General features: G+C 36.1%; 1 protein-coding gene across 2 annotated transcripts in view; it reads left to right on the top strand.

The window, feature by feature from the left end:
* Window positions 1–24,052, top strand: part of LOC145687979 (transcriptional adapter 3-like) — a 96,248-nt gene extending 72,196 nt beyond the window's left edge. For both annotated transcript variants that reach the window (XM_081761605.1, XM_081761604.1), the window contains exons 6-10: window positions 1,303–1,502; window positions 9,926–10,026; window positions 13,117–13,238; window positions 16,755–16,919; window positions 21,397–24,052. In XM_081761605.1, coding sequence (XP_081617731.1) covers window positions 1,303–1,502; window positions 9,926–10,026; window positions 13,117–13,238; window positions 16,755–16,919; window positions 21,397–21,531 — 723 coding nt within the window. In that variant the 3' untranslated portion in view covers window positions 21,532–24,052. The remainder of the gene's footprint in view (window positions 1–1,302; window positions 1,503–9,925; window positions 10,027–13,116; window positions 13,239–16,754; window positions 16,920–21,396) is intronic.
* Window positions 24,053–24,264: the final 212 nt, after the last annotated feature.

Raw genomic sequence — 24,264 nt, 5'->3', positions numbered from 1 at the left:
AGCTCGGTTTGGTTCGGCTCGGGTAAGCCATCGGCTTGAGCTGGCTCGGTTGGGTGAGCTGTTGGCTCGGCTCACTCCTTGGTTCAGCTCGATAGTGAATGAGCTGTGAGCAAGCTGCTTTAGTCGTTGACAACCCTAAACCCAGGTCGAGCAGTTTTGAGCATGTTTGGCCGGAGTCCTATAACTTTTAATAATTTTTGGCTCGAGCCCGAATACTTGCTCCTTCTGAACTCAAACCTAGACCCTCGTGACCGATGTCATTGCCTCCTGAATATTTCTTGATGACCGAGATCGACAGTCAATTAATTTTTAGTAATCAGATACAAAACGCCTATATTTCATATTTATACACGGTGTTATAATAATAATTATAGTAGTAGTAGTAGTATCATTGATAATTATATTGTCTATGTAGGATACTTGAAGAGAGTAGTTCTTGGAACTACACAAAGCATTTAGCTCGTTTTGGCTACACTTGACTCGACACTCGATCCGAATTCGAGTCGAGTTGGGGGAAATTTTTCGAGCCGAGTTCTCGAGTCGAGCTCAAAGATTCGTGCTTCGAGTCGAGTCGAGTTTTAAAGAAAACTCGCTCAAACTCGCTCGTGCCCATCCCTATACGGGAAGTAGTTGACCGGAATAGACCCTTTCTGGTACCGACCGCTTTCGTTCGTCAAGACGAGTTGACATATATATATATATATATATATATATATATATATATATATATATATATATATATATATACTATGTAATCAAAAGTATCCGGACACCTGGCTGAGAATGACTTACAAGTTCGTGGCGCTGCTACACTGCTAGGTAGTTGGGTTGATTATCTCAACTAAGTTCGTTAGTGAAGTAAATCCGTTAACATTTTAACGGGTAACAGTGACAAGTTTGTCCGTTACTCCACACGATAAATCTTGAACGAATTTCTGAATTCTGCTTTTTGAAATAGATGAGCAGAGCAACTTTCACGGCCAAATTCATTAATGAGGTAAATCCGTTAACATTTTAACCGGTAATGGCGACTTTAACGGTAGCTGTCTATATCCCATTTTTTGCTATTGTAATAAAGCTAATAGAAATAACGTGTGTCGCCGTTCGATGGCAAGAAACATCCTGCAGCGTTTGACATCTATCGGACAAAATTGAAACTTCTAGTGCGTGGTCCTTTGTACTGCCTACCAAAGATTATTTTAATTTACTTTTTCTTCGTCTTGATTCTCTTGAGCTTTACTAATTTCTAAAAGAAAATGGGAACTTTCTATATAGTACAGTAATCATGATCTGTATTCCTAGTTGTTAGAAGACCATATTCTGGCTCACCAAGATGATGCAGAGTATCAAAAGATTCCTCCTCTCGGACGTCATTACACACTACGGTGGGCACAAGAAGAACTTCTTGAAGAGCAGGAAGAGTCGTCAGCTCAGGGGGAGAGAAGACGAAGACAGAATTCGTCAGAACTTAGCAATATGCTGAAGCGATCTGATAAAAAGAGGTATGTGTAGGCTACCAGATGGAAATTCTTATTCCGTTTGTCCGTTATTAATATTCTAATATGTAAATAGTTTCAAATATTTAGGATCAATATTAACAGAGGAAAATCATATTCACGAAGAAATTAAATGTCGACTAAAAGCAGGGAATTCGTGTTATTATTCAGTTCAAAATCTCTCGTCGTCGCGAATTCTGTCGAGGAATTTGAAGCTTAAAATATACAAAACGATAATCATGCCTGTTGTTCTGTATGGTTGCGAAACATGGTCGCTTACTCTGAGGGAAGAACATAGACTGAAAGTATTTGAGAACAAGATCCTGAGACGAATATTCGGACCCAAGAGGAACGGAAATGGGGAATGGCGGAAACTTCATAACGAGGAACTACATAATTTATACGGTCTACCCAGCATTGTTAGGGTCATCAAGTCTAGGAGGCTTAGGTGGGCGGGTCATGTAGCTAGAATGGAATAAAGTAGAATCGCTTTCAAAGTCTTGACTGGAAGACCAATCGGAAAACGGCCATTAGGAAGACCTAGGCGCAGATGGAAGGACAATATTAAGTTGGATCTCGCAGAGATAAGAATACAAAGTAGAAACTGGATCCAATTAGCTAAGGATAGAAGTCAGTGGAGAGCTTTTGTGAACGTGGCATTGAACCTCCGGGTTCCATAGGCCATAGAGTTAGTTAAATATATAAATATAATTTACGTGTTTCGATAAAGAATCACTGGAAATTTTGAGTCGCATTGTAAAATGATAAATTTTACCAATCCAAATAGACCAGCAAGAGTTGAACAACCATGCCCAAGGGTTTTCCCATCGCAGAGACAAGCTAGCAATTTCCCTCTATAGTTCGCATCGCTAATACTACTCTGCATATAACTACTTTCTGTTATAGGGGTGGTACTTTCTGAAAGAGAATTCTGTGAGGTTTGATCGAGGGAAATTACAGCTTCTCGCCTACTGAACATAGTGTAAATATATATAATACATATTTGCGTGGCAATTTGTGAAAGAAATTTGAATTATCAAAGCAATTCATAATTTTTGTGCAGCATTTTCGACGCCAATATTATTTATTTATTTTATTGCTTTACGTGGATTTACATTATGGTAATTCAAAGCAAAACAGAAAAAAATAATGACAGTGATATATATATATATATATATATATATATATATATATATATATATATATATATATATATATATAATCAACTTTTTACAGAAGGTTTACTAGCTGTTTCTGAATGTGTTCGTACAGATCAGTTTATTAAGTGCTGAATTTGTAATGGCGTCAAGAAAGGAAAATTTGGTATTCCACAAGTTTAACCTTCAGTTTAGGCAAAAGCACGATAACTTAATTTCACAGAAGTGTTAACTTCTTAGCTTTTATTGTAGCCAAATGTTGCCCAGATCGAGCTGCGTTTATTATTATTATTGTAAAACTACGATAATGGACAGAACATAACGAACTAAACATTACTTTTCTTTCGCCATTTCAATGGAAAAGAAGAGGACGTAGAAAAAGAACGTTTGTGGGCTAATGGTATGAAGTAACTAGATTGATGTGTCATTTTTATTTACGAACCCCTTATCAGAGCTAGAATCATCACAGGGACAAAAACAGTACAGTATTAATATCCTCTTGCGTCCTAGGTTATATTTTTTTGAACTACCCTCCGCTTAAAAAAAAAAAAAAAAAAAAAAAAGTTTTGAATACATTTCTACAAATTGAATTTGAAAATTCTATTATTGCTGTTGCCTATTCTGTTTTAATACATTTTTTTAAAGTAAATGTTATGTTTTGATGCAGTTTTCAGACCTCGTTGCAAGTTGCTACTAAATTAACGTCCATAAATCCAGTACTCTGTCGTGGCTATACAAGGTCTCATTTTTCAGTACGCCTTTATACGGCAAGTACTCGGAAAAAAGAAAAGCTTATTATAATATATAGTACAAACACTCCCATATGGGAAATTTTTAATACAATAAACTTAATTTTATATAATGGATAAGGAGGGGGAGAGAAGTCAAATATGCTACCCGAGGCTCGAGCCTACCCAGCTTAGATGTTAATCCGGGCCTGGACAGAACACAGGTCTGTTGGTTTTGTTACGTATTTTATTTCCAAAAAGTAAGCTGAGATCTTAGATTTCGAAAACATATTGAGGCAGTTTATTTCCGTATTTCATAAAAATTCAAAGTACACACGGTATCTTAATCGTCAACTCTACTGTCAGTTTCCAGCAAATGTTATTGAAAACCAAAGAGGAATCTAAAGGAAAATATTGAGTTTTCGAGTGGGGGATTTATCATCCCTGTATGTGGGATCCAAAGGTGATTTTGTTTTAATTATGAGCGAAAGACAATGCTACACTGCTTTTTATTCTCAGAAATAGCTCGCTTTGGTAGTATATTATAGGTGTATCACTGTTTGCAATCCAATGTTTCGTTTATATCGCAGTTTTATGATTTTGTGTAGCAAACTGGATGCGATTCTGCTTGAATAAAACACTGAAATATATGTATAACACATCGTAATGTCGGAATTTATGCAGCGAGACAGAAGCTTTTAACGGTAAAATCCAATAAACAATTCCAGTGATTCCGGACTTCAGTTTCAATAATTGAAATGTCTGATTTGAGATGTGAATTTTTCTAGATGTAGCACAGTAATTCAATGGTTCTTCTCGAGATGAAAATGAAATGAAATGAAATTTGTGAGTTTTACGTCCCACGGTTATGCCGGTTAGGCTAAAGGAGACGGTGATGATGAGAGATGAATGAAATGGTGGAATGAAGAAAGTGGGAGGAAACGGGAGAACCCCGAAAAAACCCACGCATACGGTGTTTCTTCTCGAGATGAGAAATACACTTTGGTCTGACTAAGAGCTATAGGGAACTAAATCTGAAAGGGAAATGATAAAATCGGTACCTCATAGAAAATCTTTATTCTGTTGTTTGCTTCTGCAATTCAAAAGAGAACGAAATGCAGCAAACATGCTCACCGTTAACATACAGAGTGAAAAAGTGACTAACTGGACCAAGACTCGAACCGGGGACCTCTAGCATACCGTGCCGATACGCACCTAGTGAGGATCTGATGTAAAAAAAAAAAAAAAACTGCTGTTTTCTCCTTACATTAGTATATATGCTCACCATTAGTTTAAGTAGTTCCCACAGCACGAAGTGACGGCCAGCATCCTTCCGGGGTCGCTTTAGTGGAGGACCAAATGTTTACGAATCCCGGGGTTTATAAAATGCTTCGAACCGGAACTCAAAATTCCCACACTCTAGCTTCAAGGATCCTTGCCTGCTAAAACGTTAACCTCCTGAGGAAAAGATTGAGGACATTTTCTGTGTGTACGTTCTTTTTCTGGTTCACCTCATTCGTCTGTCAGACAAATGAGTGCATTTATACAATTGAGTAATCAATTCCGATAACGCATACTATACGTGGGGTGTCAGAACTTAAGTTATAAAGTTAGACATAATAGTTCCATCAGTTCTCATTACATTAATATACTTTATAGCATTGCTTCGTCGATAATAGCCTGTTATAAATGTATGAGCACTATGTGTTACTTGACACACACAACCATACACATAAATAAAAGTTCTCTATAAAGAAGTAATTTTTGCGATGAGCTTCTCTATCTGGCAGACCTTTGGAGGGAGCCACTGCTCATAAAGTGGGGTGTAAATTTTATTAACATAAATTAGTTTGATACTGTTAAAATAAATTATAAATAATTTATTTGAGCTAAGCGAGGAAAGCTCTTACGAATTTACTTTATGTTATATTTTGTTACTTATAAGTCTAGAACAATTGTACTTGAAATTATTAAATTATGCTCAGTTATATAGGCCATCTGTGACTAGTAAGTTTTGAGGCTAAAATCGTTAAGGGAAGAACAACGAAATGCTCCGTGATGGACTTAACATTATGACTGTAATTTTTGTTGTCGCTGGCGCGTATAAGACTATTAATTGTAGCGAAACTCGTGTGGTTCGGATCCCAAGGAATGTTAAATTCCAAGTCACACTTCTATCCGTAGAGCAACATGTATTAATTTTTGAAAGTAGATTCAGTGAAGTCAAATTGCTTTTTTGAAGTATCGTGGTTGTTCGTGGAAAACAACAGATTTCATATAAACTTATTGTTATATTGGTACCGACAGCATGTAGACTATTTAACAATCTGTTCATTCAAATATTTTGGTAAAGAAATGCTATATATTTTGAACTTCTTTCTTCTTCAAATTATTAACATATCAAGCCTTTGCATTTTTTCATAGTATGATTGGATACAGAATTTTGCTTTAGGGTAATAGTAGTCAAGCACATGATGTCCTAGTTTTGCAGAAGAAAACTGTCAGGATTATTGATGGAACACATGAAAAAGAACATTATAAACCAGTATTTATCAGGCTTAAGATAATGACGGTAGTTAATTTATATACAGAGTCTGCCAGAAAAATGTATCCACTGTTTCTCATCCTGTATCAGGATACTGGCATTAACAATTGTTCTGAAATTTAATTATGTTGTAGTATGTTTGTTCGCCCAACAGATGTCGCCATTGTCAATTGTTTTCAGTTAAAATTATCTTGTAGTACGTTTTCCGCTCAACAGATGTCAGTAGTGTCAGCATGGTTAGTGAGATAAGAAAATGGCAGGAGCACGCTTGACGTTCGAGGAGCATAAGTACGTTTTGAAGTGTTTTTATCAGGTTCGGGAATGCCATCGAAGTGCAGCGTCAGTGGAGAAGGGAGTTTGGTATTGAACCACCAACCTGCCTAACAATCAAACGCATTGTTGACAAGTTTGAGGCGCATGGAACGATTTGCGATACTCACAAAGGAAAATCGGGAAGAATGCCTACAACAGCAGGTCCTGCCTGACAGAACTGACATCAGTTGAGCGAAAAACCGTAATACAACGTACTTAAGTTTCAAAACAATTGTCAATACAGGATGACAAAGAGTGTATATGTTGGGAGCAATGTTCGAAAACGGCCATTGGCCGAAGAAAGTGATCAATTCTAAGTTTGGACAGATGCAATTATCCAAAGTACGAAGAAGTCTATCATTTCGGGGTTTGGTCGCTTAATAGTATCCAAAGCTAGGTTTGGATAATTACAGTTCATCCAAAGCTCAATTTAGAAAGGAAAATAAGAAAAAAATTTATTAATTTTTTCACATTTTACACATTTTACAAGATTTTTATTTTTCAATGTTTAAGAAATGAAAATGTATATCACAAAATTCTGTCAAATAAGAAGTATGAAATTCGTATATGAATAAAAATAGTTCTTCGTATTAATTCCTTCTAATTCAGCTTACTTTCTTTTTTAGAAGACTTTTAGAAAATATGCACCATATAAAAATAAGTACAATAATTAATTAAGCATTAACAGCAAAGTGCGTTAAATGTTTTAAGTTCAGTTATTAACACAATGAAACAGTGAAGAATTTGAAAAACGTGTGCTGAAAATTTTAAGCTGTAAGTGCGAAAAAATATAATGAACTTACAGTTATAAAATGGAATAACTGAAATGCAGATTCGCCACATATACAGGCTCTTCAAGTACATTGTAATAGGTCAACTGTCCAGTTACTTGTTCCTACACGCACTTGAGGAATGACACTTTGAGTTACACTTTACACCCTTCTTTACACAATTACATTTTTTGTTCAAACAGAAGTTCCTGCAGCCGCACTTAATAAACCCCTGCCTGGAGTGTGTTTCTGCTTCAGCTACACTTCTAAGTGAAATGTCTCTCTGCGGAACATCACTGATCTGAAGAAACTGTTCATCTGCGAACTGGAACTCATTGCGCGCGTACAGCTTTCTAATAATTCCCGAAGAAGTCCCCAACTGGTAGAGATCGTTATCGTTTCTCCCCATAACCACAGCCATGACGTTCCTCGGAGCAGCTCTGCCTCTGTCCAATTCTGGGATTTTGATTAGAACAGTTTGTCCTACGTCTGCACGAGGGAATTTTTTACTTGACGCCATTAACATTTCATTTGCTTGTCGCTTTAAATGTATTTTGGATCCCTCACGTGCCTCTCGTATACTCTCACTTCTTGTGCAGATGTTGCATCTTTTTTCTTGATTTGCGCACGGACATGGAGATTCATTTGCTTCCACAATTGCAGTGTTGATGGTCTCTAAAGAAGCTGGAAATTCTGGAAAAGTCTCTCTTTCCTGCCGAAGATTATTAAGGGAATCACGAACGAATGAATGCTGTGCGTCCTGTCCTGAAGTGTCTTCTTGTACATCACGAGTCAATGAATACTGTACATCCTGTCCTGAGCCTTCCTCTTCCTGCATGGTGTCACAGTGTGGATCACGAGTCAATAAATTCTGTACATCCTGTCCTGAACCTTCCTCTTCCTGCATGGTGTCACAGTGTGGATCACGAGTCAATGAATTCTGTACATCCTGTCCTGAGCCTTCCCCTTCCTGCATGGTGTCACAATGTGGATCACGAGCCAATATTTCTTGTAGATCTTCCTCATTGGTCAAGTCTCGTAATAAATCACATGGAAGAGATGAATCCGAAAGTCCATTTCTCATGGGAACGCCAAACAAAGCCTCGTAGGGGCTCCGGTTAATGCCCCTATGGAAGGACCTGTTTTTCTTCATCTGGACAAAACGAAGACCCTCAGCCCAAGACGAACAGCTATTTTCTGCCATCCATGTAATAAGAATGTCTCGAACATCTTGGTTCGCTCTCTCAACACTTCCTTGAGACTGAGAGTGGCGCGGCTTGCCGTGCACTATTTTCGACCCAAACACTGAGGCCAGCTCACTTGTAACTTCAGCTGCGAACTCACGTCCGTTATCACTTTGAAGAATACAAGGTGCACCAATAATGCAAAATATATCCATCAGATGATAAGCAACTTCTGATGCTCTTTTTGTCTTTAATGGGCGCAAAAACAGAAACTTTGTGAGATGATCCTGATAATTTAATATGAACTTGTATCCTTTGTCCGGTTCACTCTGCATGTCGATAAGATCAACCTGACCCCTAGAATTAAGCAGATTACTGAGAATAGGTTTAACAGTCAGTCCTTTGCACTTTTGCTTCTTTTTCAACTGACACTGCCCACACAATTTGAGATAAATATTGATGATCTCTCGTGTTACATTACAGTACTTTAGCTTAAGTTCTTTGTCCAAGCATCTCAAACGTTTGTGGCCAGTGTCAATGTGAGCTTTATGAATGACACTGTATAATTCTCCGGTGTGACAGAAATACCTAATAACACTATCACCATCTTTACGTTTTTCGATAAGTTTCTCAACCCCACCAATACTTAAAACATCATATCTCTTCAGGCGACGATAGTCCAGTGACGTCAGTGACTCACCTCTTTTCTTTTTCTCTTGCGAAGCCTTCACCTCCAACAGCAATTCATTGTACTTCTCTGGAGATAACAAGAACGTATTATCTGCTGTACTAGCTCGAACGTAGTCGTCTAGTTTTGCTTTGAAGTCTTCTGCTGCAACCATACTCATTGTTGTGCACGGTCTTCAATTTCACTTCAACGAATAAACAATTGTGAGTGGCAAAGAAAGCATACACGTTAACACATAAAGCTACCGCCTGACTGAAGACTGACTTCTGCTTTACCCTCCCTATATTCTCCGAATGCGCATGCGCCACGAATAAAAAATTGCAATGACATCTCGCAAGAACAACTGGAAATAACTAAATTGAGCTTTGGATGAACTGTAATTATCCAAACCTAGCTTTGGATACTATTAAGCGACCAAACCCCGAAATGATAGACTTCTTCGTACTTTGGATAATTGCATCTGTCCAAACTTAGAATTGATCACTTTCTTCGGCCAATGGCCGTTTTCGAACATTGCTCCCAACATATATATTTTCTGACGGACTCTGTATTTATCAAGTGCTACTCTACACTAAGCAAAACATTGCAAATATGACACTGAGGGATGAAGTACATACATATAATACTAGATGGTGTAAGAAAATTGATGTACCCTTTACTAGATTATTGAAGATTAAAAATAGTTATTTAGTCGTAGGACCGAAGCTGTTTAATAAACTAACAACCTACATACAACTGCCGTTAAAGGTTTATAAAAAAAAATAAATAAAAATAAAAGGGTTGGCTAATAGCGAATCCATTTTATTCGGTTCAAAATTCAGTGAAAATTAAAAGAAAAAAAAAAACTATCGTAATATACAGTGTCCTTTTATTTAAAATATCATTAGGCTGTTTATTATAGTATTAACCAGCAACTGATTGTTTGTATGTTATGCTTCTTTTTTCTTAAATTTATATCTATATGTATATTTCATTAGGACGTTTTCTGTTGCTTGTAAAGCTCAATGACAATAAAATACTCTATTCTCTTGATATATCATTGCAGCTCAGATTCGTGCCCTGGGCCATTAACACAAAGGCTGGTTTCGGCTTTGATAGATGAAAACATAATGGACCCAGTCCAAAAGTGTATGGAACCGGAAAAAGGTATTATGCATTTTTGTATAGTCATTCTAGAAAAAGAGCTTGCTTCGTTTTCATACTTATTCTCGAAAGAAATAGAAATTCTGACGAGTATTAATATATAGGAAATTCGTTCCTCTCGAGACAAGAGGGCGCATATCATTTTTCTCAACTTTTTCCAGGAGGCAAGTTTAAATCTTTTCTCATTATTTATTTTATCGTCGTCTTTTAAAATTTAGTTTGATTTCCTTCTTTCCAGGCATATAACTTACGAGGTCAAATTAAATTTTAACAGAACAGATCAATTATGATAAAATCTTTAAACTTGTCTCTTAGAAAAGTTGAAAAAATGAGATACGCCCCTTTGTTTCGAGAGGGACGAATTATTGTAGCATCAGTACCACAAGATTGTGACGAAATTTTATTTTTCTGGATAAGAACTTTGGAAGGTTAGATTTTGTATGCCAAAATAAATTTCTGTAATACAGGGAAATCTAAATAATTTATCTGATTTCAAGCGACAATGTATAATTAAGGTGGGATTTACATGTTTGTTTCATTTCCGGAGTGTATATTGTCGGAAACTGTATTTGATGAAAATCTCAGGACCATCAACTTGTGTGTTACAAATATAGTTTCTTTTTCCCCCTTTTCAGGAAGCATTCAGTCTAGCATCTCAACTAAATCACTCTGCCGTTGTGCAAAACAGCAATTGTAGTGTCATCCACATGGTTTTGTACATAACTTTATTCTACTTTCCTCATTTGGGTGAAATTTTCAATCAATTTCTCACCCATCTATACCGACACAATTTTCGTTACATTTGTTATGCATTCTTACTTTTCCAGTAACAGTGTACTATTTCAATTTCTACTCAGGCTCTAAACGTAACATTTTCATAACTGATTATGATAACCTACTCAGAATGTGTTCACGAATGTGGTTACATAAATAGCTTGTATCTCAAACACAAGATGTCACTATCTGTTTAATTTTAATAGTCCTCACGATAACAAAGGATCTTTTTTTAATGATTATTACAATGAAAATGCTATTATTGAATTCTAAAGAATGACCTGGGAGTTCTTTACTGTGACTATCTTTTAGGTTAATTAACAAGCAGTGAAATGACTGTCACATAACCAGAGTCATCTTGCGGAAAAACGAATATATTTTATTTTCATCCAACCTAAAAAGTGTGTACAGGATATCTCAAAAGTCCCCTGACATAGGTAACTCTGCTATTATCAGAGTTACAACAAAATGTAAGAGGGAAAACAGTCTCCAAATATGATGTTTTTAATATAAAGTGAAGGATTTTTTTTTTAAATCAGACGAGCCTTTTGGGCTGTACACTCTTTACGTGCCCAATATTGAATGAAAATGCAACATTCCCATTTACCTGGACCCACAACATAAGTGAATGAAGTTACTGTTTGAAATGGAGGCTGGCCATCTACGCGTTAGCGTAAAAGACAGTCATTTCATTTACTTATGTTGTGGGTCCAGGTAAACGGCAACGTTGCATTTTCATTCAACATTGGACGCATAAAGAGTGTACAGCCCAAACGGCTTGTCCGATTTAGAAAATCCTTCACTTTAGATTGAAAACATCATGTTTGGGGACGCTTTTCCCTTTTATATTTTGTTGTAACTCTGATAATAACAGAGTTATCCTATGTCAGAAGACTTTTGAGACATCCTGTTTATACTGTATTAAAAATAATATTTATGGCGCCCATATATGCATTTCATTTAATTTAATTCTTTTATAAGGTTAATTAAATTAAATGAATTATCTTGTATTTTCAATTGAATTGAATGAATTCCTTTATATTTTTTATAGAATTAAATTACTTATTGTATATTTAATTGAATTAAGTTGACCATTTTATGAGCTTACCACAATTTTATTTTGGTCACATACAGTCATTTTTTTTTCTTTTTAGTGAACTCTTAGGTAAAATTATGTTATTTTTTATTATATATTTTAATTTCTGCTTAAATAAACTTTTCTTTAATATATGAGGCTTTCCGGGTAGTAAGGGGAGAACTCAACAAAGGTTTGTTTCGGGAGAAATGGATTTTAAACTTTTCTCCATACGGGCGAACTCAGCAAAACTTTCCTCCATCAATTAGATGTTATTATTGTTAATATTGTCATTATTACTATTGTTGAAATTCCTGCTACCGTATATACTTGCATGTAAAACGCACCCCGTTTCTAAACTTCAAAAGTTGTGTCAATTTCCTGTATTCAATTGCAGACTCATCCTGGATATTCACTGAAGCAACTCAGAATTTGACAGTACAAAGTAAATCATACGAGTTCATTTGCTCAAACTAAATATTTAAATGTCAAGATTAAAAGGAGAACAAACGTACTATCGTGCAATCTTACAGTGTGAACAGAAGACATTCTACTTAAACACTTTCATTGTTTGAACGCACGGGAAATAAGTAGCGGCACACACTTTAGTCTACTCCATTGCTGAAACGGTTTTGTATGCGATTCCAAGACGCACCCTCTATTTTATACCTGAAATTTTGACAGAAAAAGTGCGTCTTACATTCGAGTATATACGGTATTATTATGTTGGATAAATAAAAGAATGACCCTATGTTGAGTTCGACTTTGCTACCTCGAATGCATCCTACGTATTCATATGCATAATACATGATGAATCTATTTTTGGGAGTTTGGTTAGTGTTGTAGTGTTGTTAATATGTTTGAAACAAAAGAAAAAGAGTGTAGTTATTTTCTTTCAGTGGGTTGGGGAGAGTCTTATTTCTGGCTTTTGAATATGAAATGAAATGAAATTTTTGAGTTTTACGTCCCACGGTTATGCCGGTTAGGCTAAAGGAGACGGTGATGATGAGAAATGAATGAAATAGTGGAATGAAGAAAGTGGGAGGAAACGGGAGAACCCCGGGAAAACCCATGCACACGGTGTTTGTCCACCACAAAGTTCAGTTGGCGGGAGCAGGGTTTGAACCCGGGACCCCAAGCACCACAGGTGAACGCTCTACCACTGAGCCACCGCGGCCCCTGCTTTTGAATATGGTTGTCTAACTCGAATCTCTTATTAATTTTTTTTTATCTTTCATTCTTAGGATCGGAAAATGCTTCAACGAAAGCCACAACATTAAGAAGCATAGATATGGGATCACTGGAGAAAAGGGTGAAGAAGGAACTTGAAGAACAGGGGCTTTTAGATCCAGTTGAACCTTCGAAAGTAAGTGTCTATATAAATGGAATCACCACTGAACGTCTGCAATGTTTCACATAGGGCTCACATTGACTGCATCTAAAGTCAGAATAAAACTTGAAATTTTTTCTCTTTTCAATGATTCTAAGATCATGTATGTGTGTTTAGTATTATTGAAAATATAGCCTTCTGAAATCATTCAGCAATTTGCAACCACCCTTCCTTTTTTTTTATGTATCGTGTGACCTCATCTCAGACCCACACGACCAATGCATCGAAATCTATCTATATATATAAAATCAAAGTGATTATGTTTGTGATTTCATACTTTTTGAACCACCCGACCGATCTCGAACAAAGTTTCAACATAGATGATGTTCGAGACTGGAAAGATTTTTTTTCCTTATAGTTAGGGGGGGGGGGGGCAAAATTGAACCAGTCTTTCTCTTCTTTCGTTGCGCTTTCCTATTTCATATTTTTCTACTGTGTTTTTCCTTCTACACCTGCTGCTACGATCGCACGCCAGTCTCCTACTAGAATAAGATTTTCTTCTCCTTTTACGTCTTTCAAAACGTTTTCAATAGCTTCATAAATTTGCTCTAGTTCATCATCATCATCCTCTGTCGTTGTCACATATGCCTGCATAATAATTATATCCCTTGGTTTCGTAGCTAGTTTTACTGCTATGACTCTGTCGGTTACCATGTTGCAACTTCTACTCGCTGCCCTATCTTCTTACTCATTATAAATCTTACTTCAGTGATACCATTTGCCGTATCTGAGATAATAATTATATGTATAGGTAACTCTAAAACATATATAAATACAGTGAAACCTGTCTATGTTGGCCACCATCGGTTCCATCGAAAAGTCGCCAACTTAGACAGGTGGCCAACTTACAGTAAACAAGTGTGATTTGTGTATTTTTAGAATAGGATTTCTAGTATTACTTGATTGTAAAGTTTTAATAAGCAGTGGCACGACAGCTACTTATAAATAATGTATGTAGAGTAATCATAAAAATATACAGTTCTAGAAAATATTACTATAGTATGCAAGAGCGCCGATTTCTCTGTAAATTTGGGGGGCCCATTCAGATGCAGGAGGTATATATATATATATATATGAAGATTTTAAGACAAATTGCACTCAAATTATACCAAATATTGTATACTCATACATAAAATAGAGGCCACATAAGCTTTGGGGGGCCCGGGCCCGCTCGGTCCCCCTAGGATCGACGCTCTTGATAGTATGTTTAATATATATGCATATCTTTCTCTTCCTGAAATCTAGTCTGGTGCATTAGATTATTCGGATTGAAAACACAATAACACAAACAACCATGAAATAGAAGTGTATGTACGCAGTTTATTGAAATTGATATTATAGCACACTGAGTTATTCAGATTGAAAACAAGAAAAGCTAAGTTATAAATTGAGAAATTCATATGCAATTTATATGACTTCTTTTCAGTTGTTACTCAATGGTGGTTCATTCTAGACATATTTGCTTTATTCTTTTTGGCAGATATGCACATTCTAATATTGTAGTTAACTACCTCTTGTTTCCCTCGGAGCAAAAGATGTTTTGAGAAAATCTTGAGGGAATTCATATCTTAAAACCTCCACTACCTTTTGACATGCAGTCAGGTGCCAATAAATGACAATTGAGCTTTAACCTTGAGAATTTTCCGGAATTACTAAAGCTTCCCACTAATGAAAGGAGCCGATATATAGCTAATGGTTTTACCAAAACAGACGGAGTAAACAAATACGTACAACCATTTCCTGAATTCCTGTACGTGCTTTTTCTTATTCACATCTTCCTTCACCACCCTTTTATGAGGGTAGTGTTCTGGCCATTGACCTCCAAGAACAAATTGTGCGAATCTATGCTTCTCTGTGTCCAGTCACAAATACAGAACATCTGCCTCTCATATGGGAATTCGAAAGAGTTAAGAAAAATAACAAAACTGTATTTTTCGTGGCCAAGATACGCAGGTAAATTTATCATTATCATCATAGGGTAAACATTGCTTCAGTGTAGCCAACTTCCAAGATAGACAGGTGGCCAACTTATAGAGTAGTAAGTAACGAATGTCTTATGGGAAAATGCAGGTTCAAGACGAACTAGGCCAAGATAAGCAGGTGGCCAACTTAGAGAGGTGGCCAAGTTGACAGGTTTCACTGTATATTCATCGTTCATTGCTTTGCACATTGTCAATACGGGCCCTGTAAACTGGAAACGATATCACATAACGTTGTCACCTCATTTTACAGTCGCTAACAATGACTAAAAGCGTTAATACTTATTGTTCGTTAAAAAATAAATAAATAAAAAAAAACCTAGGTCAGATTAAATTAGTTAAGGATTCCACCGTCAGAAATTCTTCCTAGTGTTCCAAAGGCTGCGAATTGAAGCGTGTTCATAAAAATACTAGCTTTCGGCTAGCTGGGGGCTCTGCCCCCATGACCCCGTATTTGCTCGACCTATGGCATTGTATCTCTTATGTATCAGCATTTGCATCAACAGTGAATTTCGTGCGTTTGCTTTTAATATTTCCCGAATTTGTCCAACTGGGGGTCCACCCCCCAGACCCCCGACTTTGCTCAGCTTTCGGCCTCACACCTCCTAAACCCATACTTTTACCGAGTTTCAAATTTCTTTTTCTAATATTTCAACTATCTGCAAGATAAGATTTTTTTTTATCCCAAGAAAACGCCTTTTAAATAACATGGGAATTTTTTCATCCCCCTTTCGACCCCTTAATAACTAAAAATATTCACTTTTGAAATTTTCCTGTGATTTAGTCCTGGAAGGCTACAATCATGCCAAATTTCATTATTCTAATCCTAGCAGAAGTACCTGAACATTTAGGGATGTAGAAGATGTCCCGTATAAATAATGGGCAAGATTATTCTAAAGTTGGAAATTTGTATTTTTGATTTACATGGGTAACGCTAACAAAAACGTACACAAACATACCGAATTTCAAGTTTTTATTCCAATTCTAAGTACCTAAAATATGAGATTATAGGTTTAAAAAAAAAAAAAAAAAAAAAAAGGAAATAGAAGTCCATTTAAATAACGGAGAATTTCTTCATTTCCCCTTTTAGACTCCCTAAAAAATAAAAATATTCACTTTTGGCACTTTTTTTCTGTTGGCTAATCCTGAAAAGCTACAATCATACCAAATTTCAACTTTCGACATCAACCGGAAGTATTCCTTTATCTTACGTCAGTCAATTCATGTAGTTTTATGTGTAGTTAGGATAAAAATATAAAAAGATAAAAAAAAAAAAAAAAAAAAAAAAACAGTGATACTTACTAACTTATTAAAGTTATAGCCACCTGATATAGTATTTACTGAATTGGCTATTGGATTTTATTAGTGATTTAATAATAAATACTTTTAACTCTGGAACACCAGCTTTTAACATTGAAAATCTTAAGAAATATGTTTCTGTGAATGTCTGCTTGCTTAAGAATATAGACTTTTGAATGATCATTCATGTTTATGCCATTTTCTTTCGTTGCAGGAACAGGCTGATGATGAAATACTGACGGAATTAAAACGCTGTCAAAGCCAGTTAAAGACGATATCCCCTCACAACTTACAACAGCTGAAACTGATGTTAAAGTTAGCTCATCAGGAGAATCTTAGGCAGGAGTATAAGAAGAAACTTCAAGCTGCTGATATGGAGGTAAAATTTTAACTTGAGTACATGTTGCTTTTAATGCTTTAAAGGTGCAGACCAATGAAGAAAGTTACATTTATCGGTACAGCGTCAAGAGTTAAAACACCAACATCACTCGTAAAGGAAATATTTAATAATAATAATAATAATAATAATAATAATAATAATAATAATAATAATCTGTATATTAAAATGTAAGTTTGTATGTTTGTCTCCAATCCTTTCGACAATGAGATCTCGACAACCACAAGTGCTATAAACGTGCCGTTTTCGCTGGTCGATTCCAAATTTTCAGTAGATTTTCCAGTTCTAATTGAATACTTAAAAAACGTGGTCGTTATTTCTGTATTAAATTTTTTGGGAGGGGTACACTGAAGTCTTGATTTTTTTTAAAAAAAAATCATTGTATCGTGTGAGTTATACATTCCCCAAGACAACATTGTTGTATACAGGGATTGTATATCTCTCAGGCGTTTGTTTCATGGCCAAATGATAATGATCTTTAGTGTTTGGAGTATTTTGCCCAATGAATACCATATATCACTGACGTTATAATTAACTGTATATGTAATATATTTGCTTATTACATACTACATGCAAGAAGAAAGAAAAAACTGATCATACATGACCGTGTAGGCTCAAATCTTGCAAACGGTGCGAGGTATTGAAAAATAGTCGAAAAAATCTCCCCTTTATGTTACCTCTTGCCGATTTTTATCAAGACATCTTCTTTCACTTGTGTCTGTAAAGGGACATGTACAGATGTTGTGAGGAATGACAAGAAGATGTATAATCATATGTGAATGATGCGCTGTCTAGAGAGCGCAGGTGCAGCTAGTAAATATATTAAATGCTAGGTTCATATGTTTGTGGCCAATTCCTCTCGGCAGTGAGATCTCGTAAGTTACAAAGCCTAGAAACGTCCCGTTTTCACTAGTGTGTTCCAAGTTTGTGTAGATTTGCCAGTTCTTATTGAAATGTTCAAGAAAAGTGCCGTTATCTTTCTATTTAGCGTTTTAGGGGTCGGTTTGAACCCATAAGATTACCATTGTCGCTAGGGTGTTGTTAAGGTTGATATCCTTGTGTCAGGCAACCAGCAGAAGAACTACGTATAGTGTGTTGAGGGTCATTTCAGGCGCTTTGCTTTAATTTGGATAGCAAACGCTATTGTACGTTGGCAACCTCAAAGGCCTGTAGAACCGCAATGAGAGGTATTTGGAGATGGATTTATAAGAAGAAAATATTTCAATTTGCCCTCAACTATCGCTTCTCCAAGTTTGCTACAAGTTCACCCCAATATCCATATATTCAAATGCCATGTATATATATGTTTGTGTATAGGAATTAAATCCCTTTGTGATCTTTCCATCCTTCAGTTGTGTCTGTAAAGGGACATGGACGGATAGTGAGGAAGTGGGAAGGAGATTCGTAGTCACATTAAAATGTTGCGCTGTGTAGACAGCGCAGATTGAGCTAGTAATAATAAATAAGTATTTCGCATAGAAAGAAGCCATCTAGAGTTGCCAAATGTGGGACACAGATAAATCTTCACCATATCTAATTGTGTACGAAGCATTTTTTTCTATTTTCGACATGGGAAGGATCGGGAGATCAAATCTTATTCACTTTCTTTTCGAAGTATTTGTAAAACGCCTTGTGTGTATGCAACCCATGACCTCTATGTTTTGCGGGCTTACATAATAACGGGAAATAAGTACCCAGGCAATGAAATGCAGAAATGCGGTTATGCAGAAATTGTTTAAGGACGTCCAACTTCCTCTCTCTCTTTTTATCCAGGTTCTCAGTTAAGACCCGCAACGACGGGTGGCAATCTTAAAGTTTGAGGAATGCCTCCGGGCCGTATCCTAAACGAAGAGAAAATTCCAACCTACACCTCCTCGCGGGAGAAAGCGGGCAATGTCTTAAGCTGCTAACGTAGGTGGGGACCGACTGACCTCCGGGATAAGGGGTCAGCCTTTATACCAGGTGCCAACGGCTTCCTTGGAGGGCGGATGAGCGGGTAGAGGTCAGGGCACGTTCTTGCCCTTAGGGGAAACTGTCCTAAAAGCTGATAAACCACAAGGTGGTCAACAACATGGAGATTTGGAAAGGAAATGGGAATACTATCACATTATCTTTTTCCCAGGAGGGATGAAGGAGGAGAATAAATAAATATTATGGTTCTTCCTGAGGTGAAACATTCCAGGGGTAAAATAGTCCCTTGTTCGGATCTCAAGGTGGGGACTATTCGGGAAAGAATCATCAGAGGAGAAAATAATAAAGTAGTAACTTTCATTTCAGCACAGGAACTTGGAACGTACGAACTTTACGACATGCGGGTAAACTTGAAAATTTAAAGTGGAAATGGATAAACGTAAAGTGAACATAGTAGGCTTCAGTGAAGTGATATCTTCAGGAAGAGGTGAAATAGTAGTGGGAAATTACACAAAATTCTGTTCGGATTGCGTTAAGGTCGAGAATGGTGTCGCGATAGCAATGAAGAACAAAGTAACAAAACCCGTAACCAAAGTAGAATGCTGCAGTGACTGCTTGATGTTTGTAAAACTAATTGCAAAACTAGTGGATATATTGTGATAATACAAATGTATATGCCAACAACCGACCATGAGGACAATGAAGTAGAAATTATATATGTTGAGGTTAGTGCATCAGAAGAGGTAAGGTCAACGCGATAGTAATGGGAGACTTCAACAGCGTAGTAGGAGGAGAAGTTGCAAGTGGTGGGACCATTTGAACTAGGTAGAAGAAACGAATGAGGTCAAATGCTTGTCGACTTCTGTAGGCAACATGATATAGTGGTGAAGAATACTTGTTTTAGAAAAGAAAAAGCAGGCTGTACACGTAGAGAAGTACAGGAGATATGAAACGCTACAAAATCGATTACACTCTTGTTATGCAGCGTTTCAGAAATAGTGTACGAGACGTGAAGACACTAACGGGAGCGGACATTGATTCAGATCACAATCTCCTAGTGGCGGAAGAGCAAATTTGGTTGAAGCCGATCAAGAAAAATGGGAGGAGAAATCGAAAATGAAACTTGGAGCAACTAAGAAGTATGGACAGTGATGTGAAAGAAGAGATTGAAGAAAAATTGTGTGCAATGGGCGATACGGTAGGCAATGTGGAAAATAGCTGGGAAGAAAACTACACACACTCCACAATAACATTGACAGGATGGAAAGAGCACCAAGAAAACCATGAATAACTGAAACTGTGCTTAACAAGATGGAGGAACGCAGAAGGGTTAAAACCACAGGCATCAAAGAATACAGAAGGCTGAATAATGAATTGAGAAGAGAGAACAAAGCCAAAGGAAATATATGGAACAGATATGTGAAGAAAAATGGAACTTCAACGGCGTGGCAGATATGATCTGATGTATTAGAAAGCACAAGAGTTAAGAGGTAAAGCTAACAAAAGTATACACACGTTTGGAATCGAAGATAAAGAAGGTCATGTAGGTATTGAACATCAAAGAAAGGAATACATAAAAGATCTGTATGATCAGAAGAACCGCCCCAAATATATTGCGATCAAAGCTGAGGAGGAGGTGGATGGTGAAGGAAAAGGGCCCAATATATTGAAAAGTGAGGTAATACAAGCCATCAAAGAGGTGCGAAGGAGGAAGGCCACTGGAGACGACAACATACCAACAGATTTGCTCAAGAGATTAGGAGACAATGCAATGAAAGTACTGACTTCACTAATTAACAAGATGTACCTGAGTGGAGAATGGTCAAAGGATTTTTCTTGTTGTTACAGTGGTTGTATTACCCAAGAAAAAGCAAGCAAAGAAGTGCAGCGATCACAGAACCGTTAGCCTTATTTCTCACACTGAAAAGATTATTGCACACATACTGAACAGGCGGCTAGAAAGTAAGATCAAAGAGTTGGAGGAAGATTAATTTGAATTCCGGACTATATGTCATATAAACTTTTTTGCTTGTTTTGGTGCCAGGAACCTGTGGTTTCATTTTTCACCATTACTTTCGGGACACTCTGTAGAGGTAGTTAATAGTAGCAAGTGAAATATTACACCAATTTATGTGCAGTGTATCGTTCAGTTTCTACTACCTGATATTTATTTGTTTCTAATTAGTTGCTCACGTGATTTTCTAATTTTTGTTATTAATTTCGGCCGAAGTAGCAAACTTAAAGCTATGAGCCACGTAAGTCAAAGGTGAACTGTTTTAATATTCTTGAATGATAGGCATCATCATCTATTCTTGCAGTGCTCCTTCGTTAACACAATTTAGTGCCGTCGAAAAGTCGAATTTAAATGTCTCAGCATTTAGACACAAAAGCTTCAGGTCGAACTACAATGAGCATTTAGAAGAGGTTAATTTCATCTATGTTTTTTTTTTTTTTCTTATGTATTTACTAAAATAATAAGTACTCATCGTTTTGGTTGTTCTATTAGAATTTCTCAAAAGTTTAATTGTTCTTTATCCTTCTTTTCTAGGTAACAGAAGTTTACAGGAAGACTTTGATAGCAAAACAAATGAAGAAAACATTATCAAAAAAGGAAAAAGAACAAGCATGGAAGGCTTTGAAAGAAAGAGAGCTTATTCTGAAGAAATTAGACTCCCTAGGTTAAAATGGTTTCGAGACCTTTTAAACTAAAAATCCACTTTCTTCTCCAGTGAGATTTGAAATAATAATAATAATAATAAAAAAAATATTGGGTGCTAGTTTTTCTCTACGTCTCATTTGAAATACTGAAGTAAAACGACCTGCGTGTGCGTTTTTTTTCTTTGTTTTATAATTAGATTTGTCTGCCATTATATTTCTGAAGCATAAAATTACGTCTTTTGAGGTCTGCTACTTCAATTTACACCCCCCAATTAGATGCATATTGTCAGCCGATGCAGAAAGAACACGTGATACTAAGCGAATTGCAGCTAAGTGAAACTGTCGAATAGGCATAAATTTGTAACAGTGAAAAGCAAACATGTATGAAATACATTGTTTCCTGCAATAATGGCACAACAAGTTTATATAAAGGTATTTTATTGCTCAGAGTGATATGGATACCAAATAGTGTGTCATATGTATTAGTCACTGTTTTAAATAATGTCTTTGGAATAACCAATAGGCATATCTCAAATCATCGGTACCTTATCTGATTTTACGAGATCTATCAATTGCTGAAAGAATCTGTAAGAGTCATAGGTAACGAAGCGTTCATTTCTGTGATATCTAGATGATGAGAAGGGAGAGCGATCGGTAATCTCGTAAAATCATATAAAGTACTAGCATCAATTACCCGTTTCGCTGGGTTAAATTAAGAAAAAAAAATAGTAATATGTTTCGTTAGTCAGTCACTTTTCACTATTACTAAAGCGCTCCTTGATATTGGTCATTTTCGATTATTTTATATATCCCCTCTCCTCCCCATGTTGCGGACTACGGCATCGGAAGTGTCGTTGTTCATCTCAGCAACCCATAAAAGTATGAATTCGACACTGATATTGGTCATTTTGTTTATATATATATATATATATATATACTGCATATATATATCTATATATCTATATCTATCTATCTATCTATCTATCTATATATATATATATATATATATATATATATATATATATATATCCTTACCATAGTTCTTGCGGGGCTGAATTTGGATTTAAATGACATCAGGAATGTCATTGTTCATCTCAGCGGCCTCAAAAACTATAGATTCGACACTAATATCGGTCATTTTCGATCATTTGTAAATGTCTTTCCTCTCCTTTAAGTTACATCGTCAAAGTGATATGACAAAAATCATCTCATGTTCGAACTTCATCTAGGTTGAAAATTTGATCTGAGTGAAGTCACATAGACAGTCACTTTCATTTTTATTTTTTTTTTCTACATATATATATATATCTCCCTCCCCCTCCCCCACCCCTACATTGCTCCGTCAAAGTGAAATGATAAAAATCATCTCAGTCCCGAACCTCATCTACATTGAAAATTTGATCAAGATCGGTTGGGTGGTTCAAGAGTTATTAAGTTTTATTTATTTTTCTATGTCTCCTTCCCCCTCCCCTTGTAACAATTAACTTCTGTTACATTCAGCCCACAGTTCGTGTAATTTTTAAAATATATCAACACGATCAAATTACTTTAAATCAGACACGTCACCTTGTAACAACATTATCTTTTATTCTCAAAATCTTCATGAAAATTATTATTCTGTTGTCATAGCATCCAAGCAAAATAACTATCTTCTTTTTAACAACTCACACTATCTGATTATACATATAAAATCAACATATATATTCTCAGCTATTAAGATTAAATCTTAATTCTAGTTATTTCGAATCAACAACATATATTTTCTTTTCTTCTTCTTCTTCTACACAACAGATTGTGTATGTTTACGCACCGTTGCCCAAAATAACTACAAGAAAATGGAAGTAATTTATCGGATAGATATACAATATCGTTGTACCCTAAGTTCTGCCGTCAAAGTAAAAGTAACACTCCCAGGCTAGAACCGTATCTACGTTGAAAATTTGATCGAGTTCGGTCGGTCGGTTCAAGAGATTAAGAGTCACAAACATAGTCACTTTAAATTTTATAATATAGATTGGTGTTAACTCAAAATCACGAAATTTGAGATACTCTTATTGGCTATTCCAACCACGATACAATTGTAATCTAGATGTAGTACTGGAAAGCATGTTAAAACATGTTTTTGGCCAATAACCAATAGGCTTATTCGTAGTTGGAATAACCAATAGGCGTATCTCTAAATTTGCGTTGTTAACGTTAACCTTATTTGATTTTACGAGATCTACCGATTGCCGTAAGAACCTCTAAGAAGATATCGTGATGATGAGAAGGCGGAGCGATCGGTAGATCACGTAAAATCATGTAAGGTACCGGCTTTAACTCAAAATCGTAATATGTGAGATATGCCTATTGGTTATTCTGACGGCGATAAGTAAGTAATTCTTGTGTCTGAATGTTAACATATTCGAAAGTTTGGAGAATATAAGGTGTATTCAATGAAACATAATGAATTATGTATATCTTACGAGAGATATTTGTAGATATTTAATAAAATATTTAATTGTTATCATGAAAAAGCAAATAAACATATTTTTTTAAGGCAAAAAGTGTTTTGTTCATTTTTCTTCAATTCTAATGCCTTGTTCATTGGACTCTGTATAAAATATTTAGTATACGTATGTAATCATTTGTCGCCCTTGTTCGCTGATGGAAATGCACTTAAGAACCTTTCATGTATATCGTCCAATTCAAACGAATTTGCACTACAGATTATATGTCTGTAAAGGACATGCTGATCTTAATTTGTGAACGTTCCAGC

This window comes from Thermobia domestica, chromosome 6 (assembly GCF_964235325.1).
Source record: "Thermobia domestica chromosome 6, izTheDome1.hap1.1, whole genome shotgun sequence".
Taxonomy (NCBI): Eukaryota; Metazoa; Arthropoda; class Insecta; order Zygentoma; family Lepismatidae; genus Thermobia; species Thermobia domestica.
This window is presented reverse-complemented; position numbering and strand designations above follow the sequence as displayed.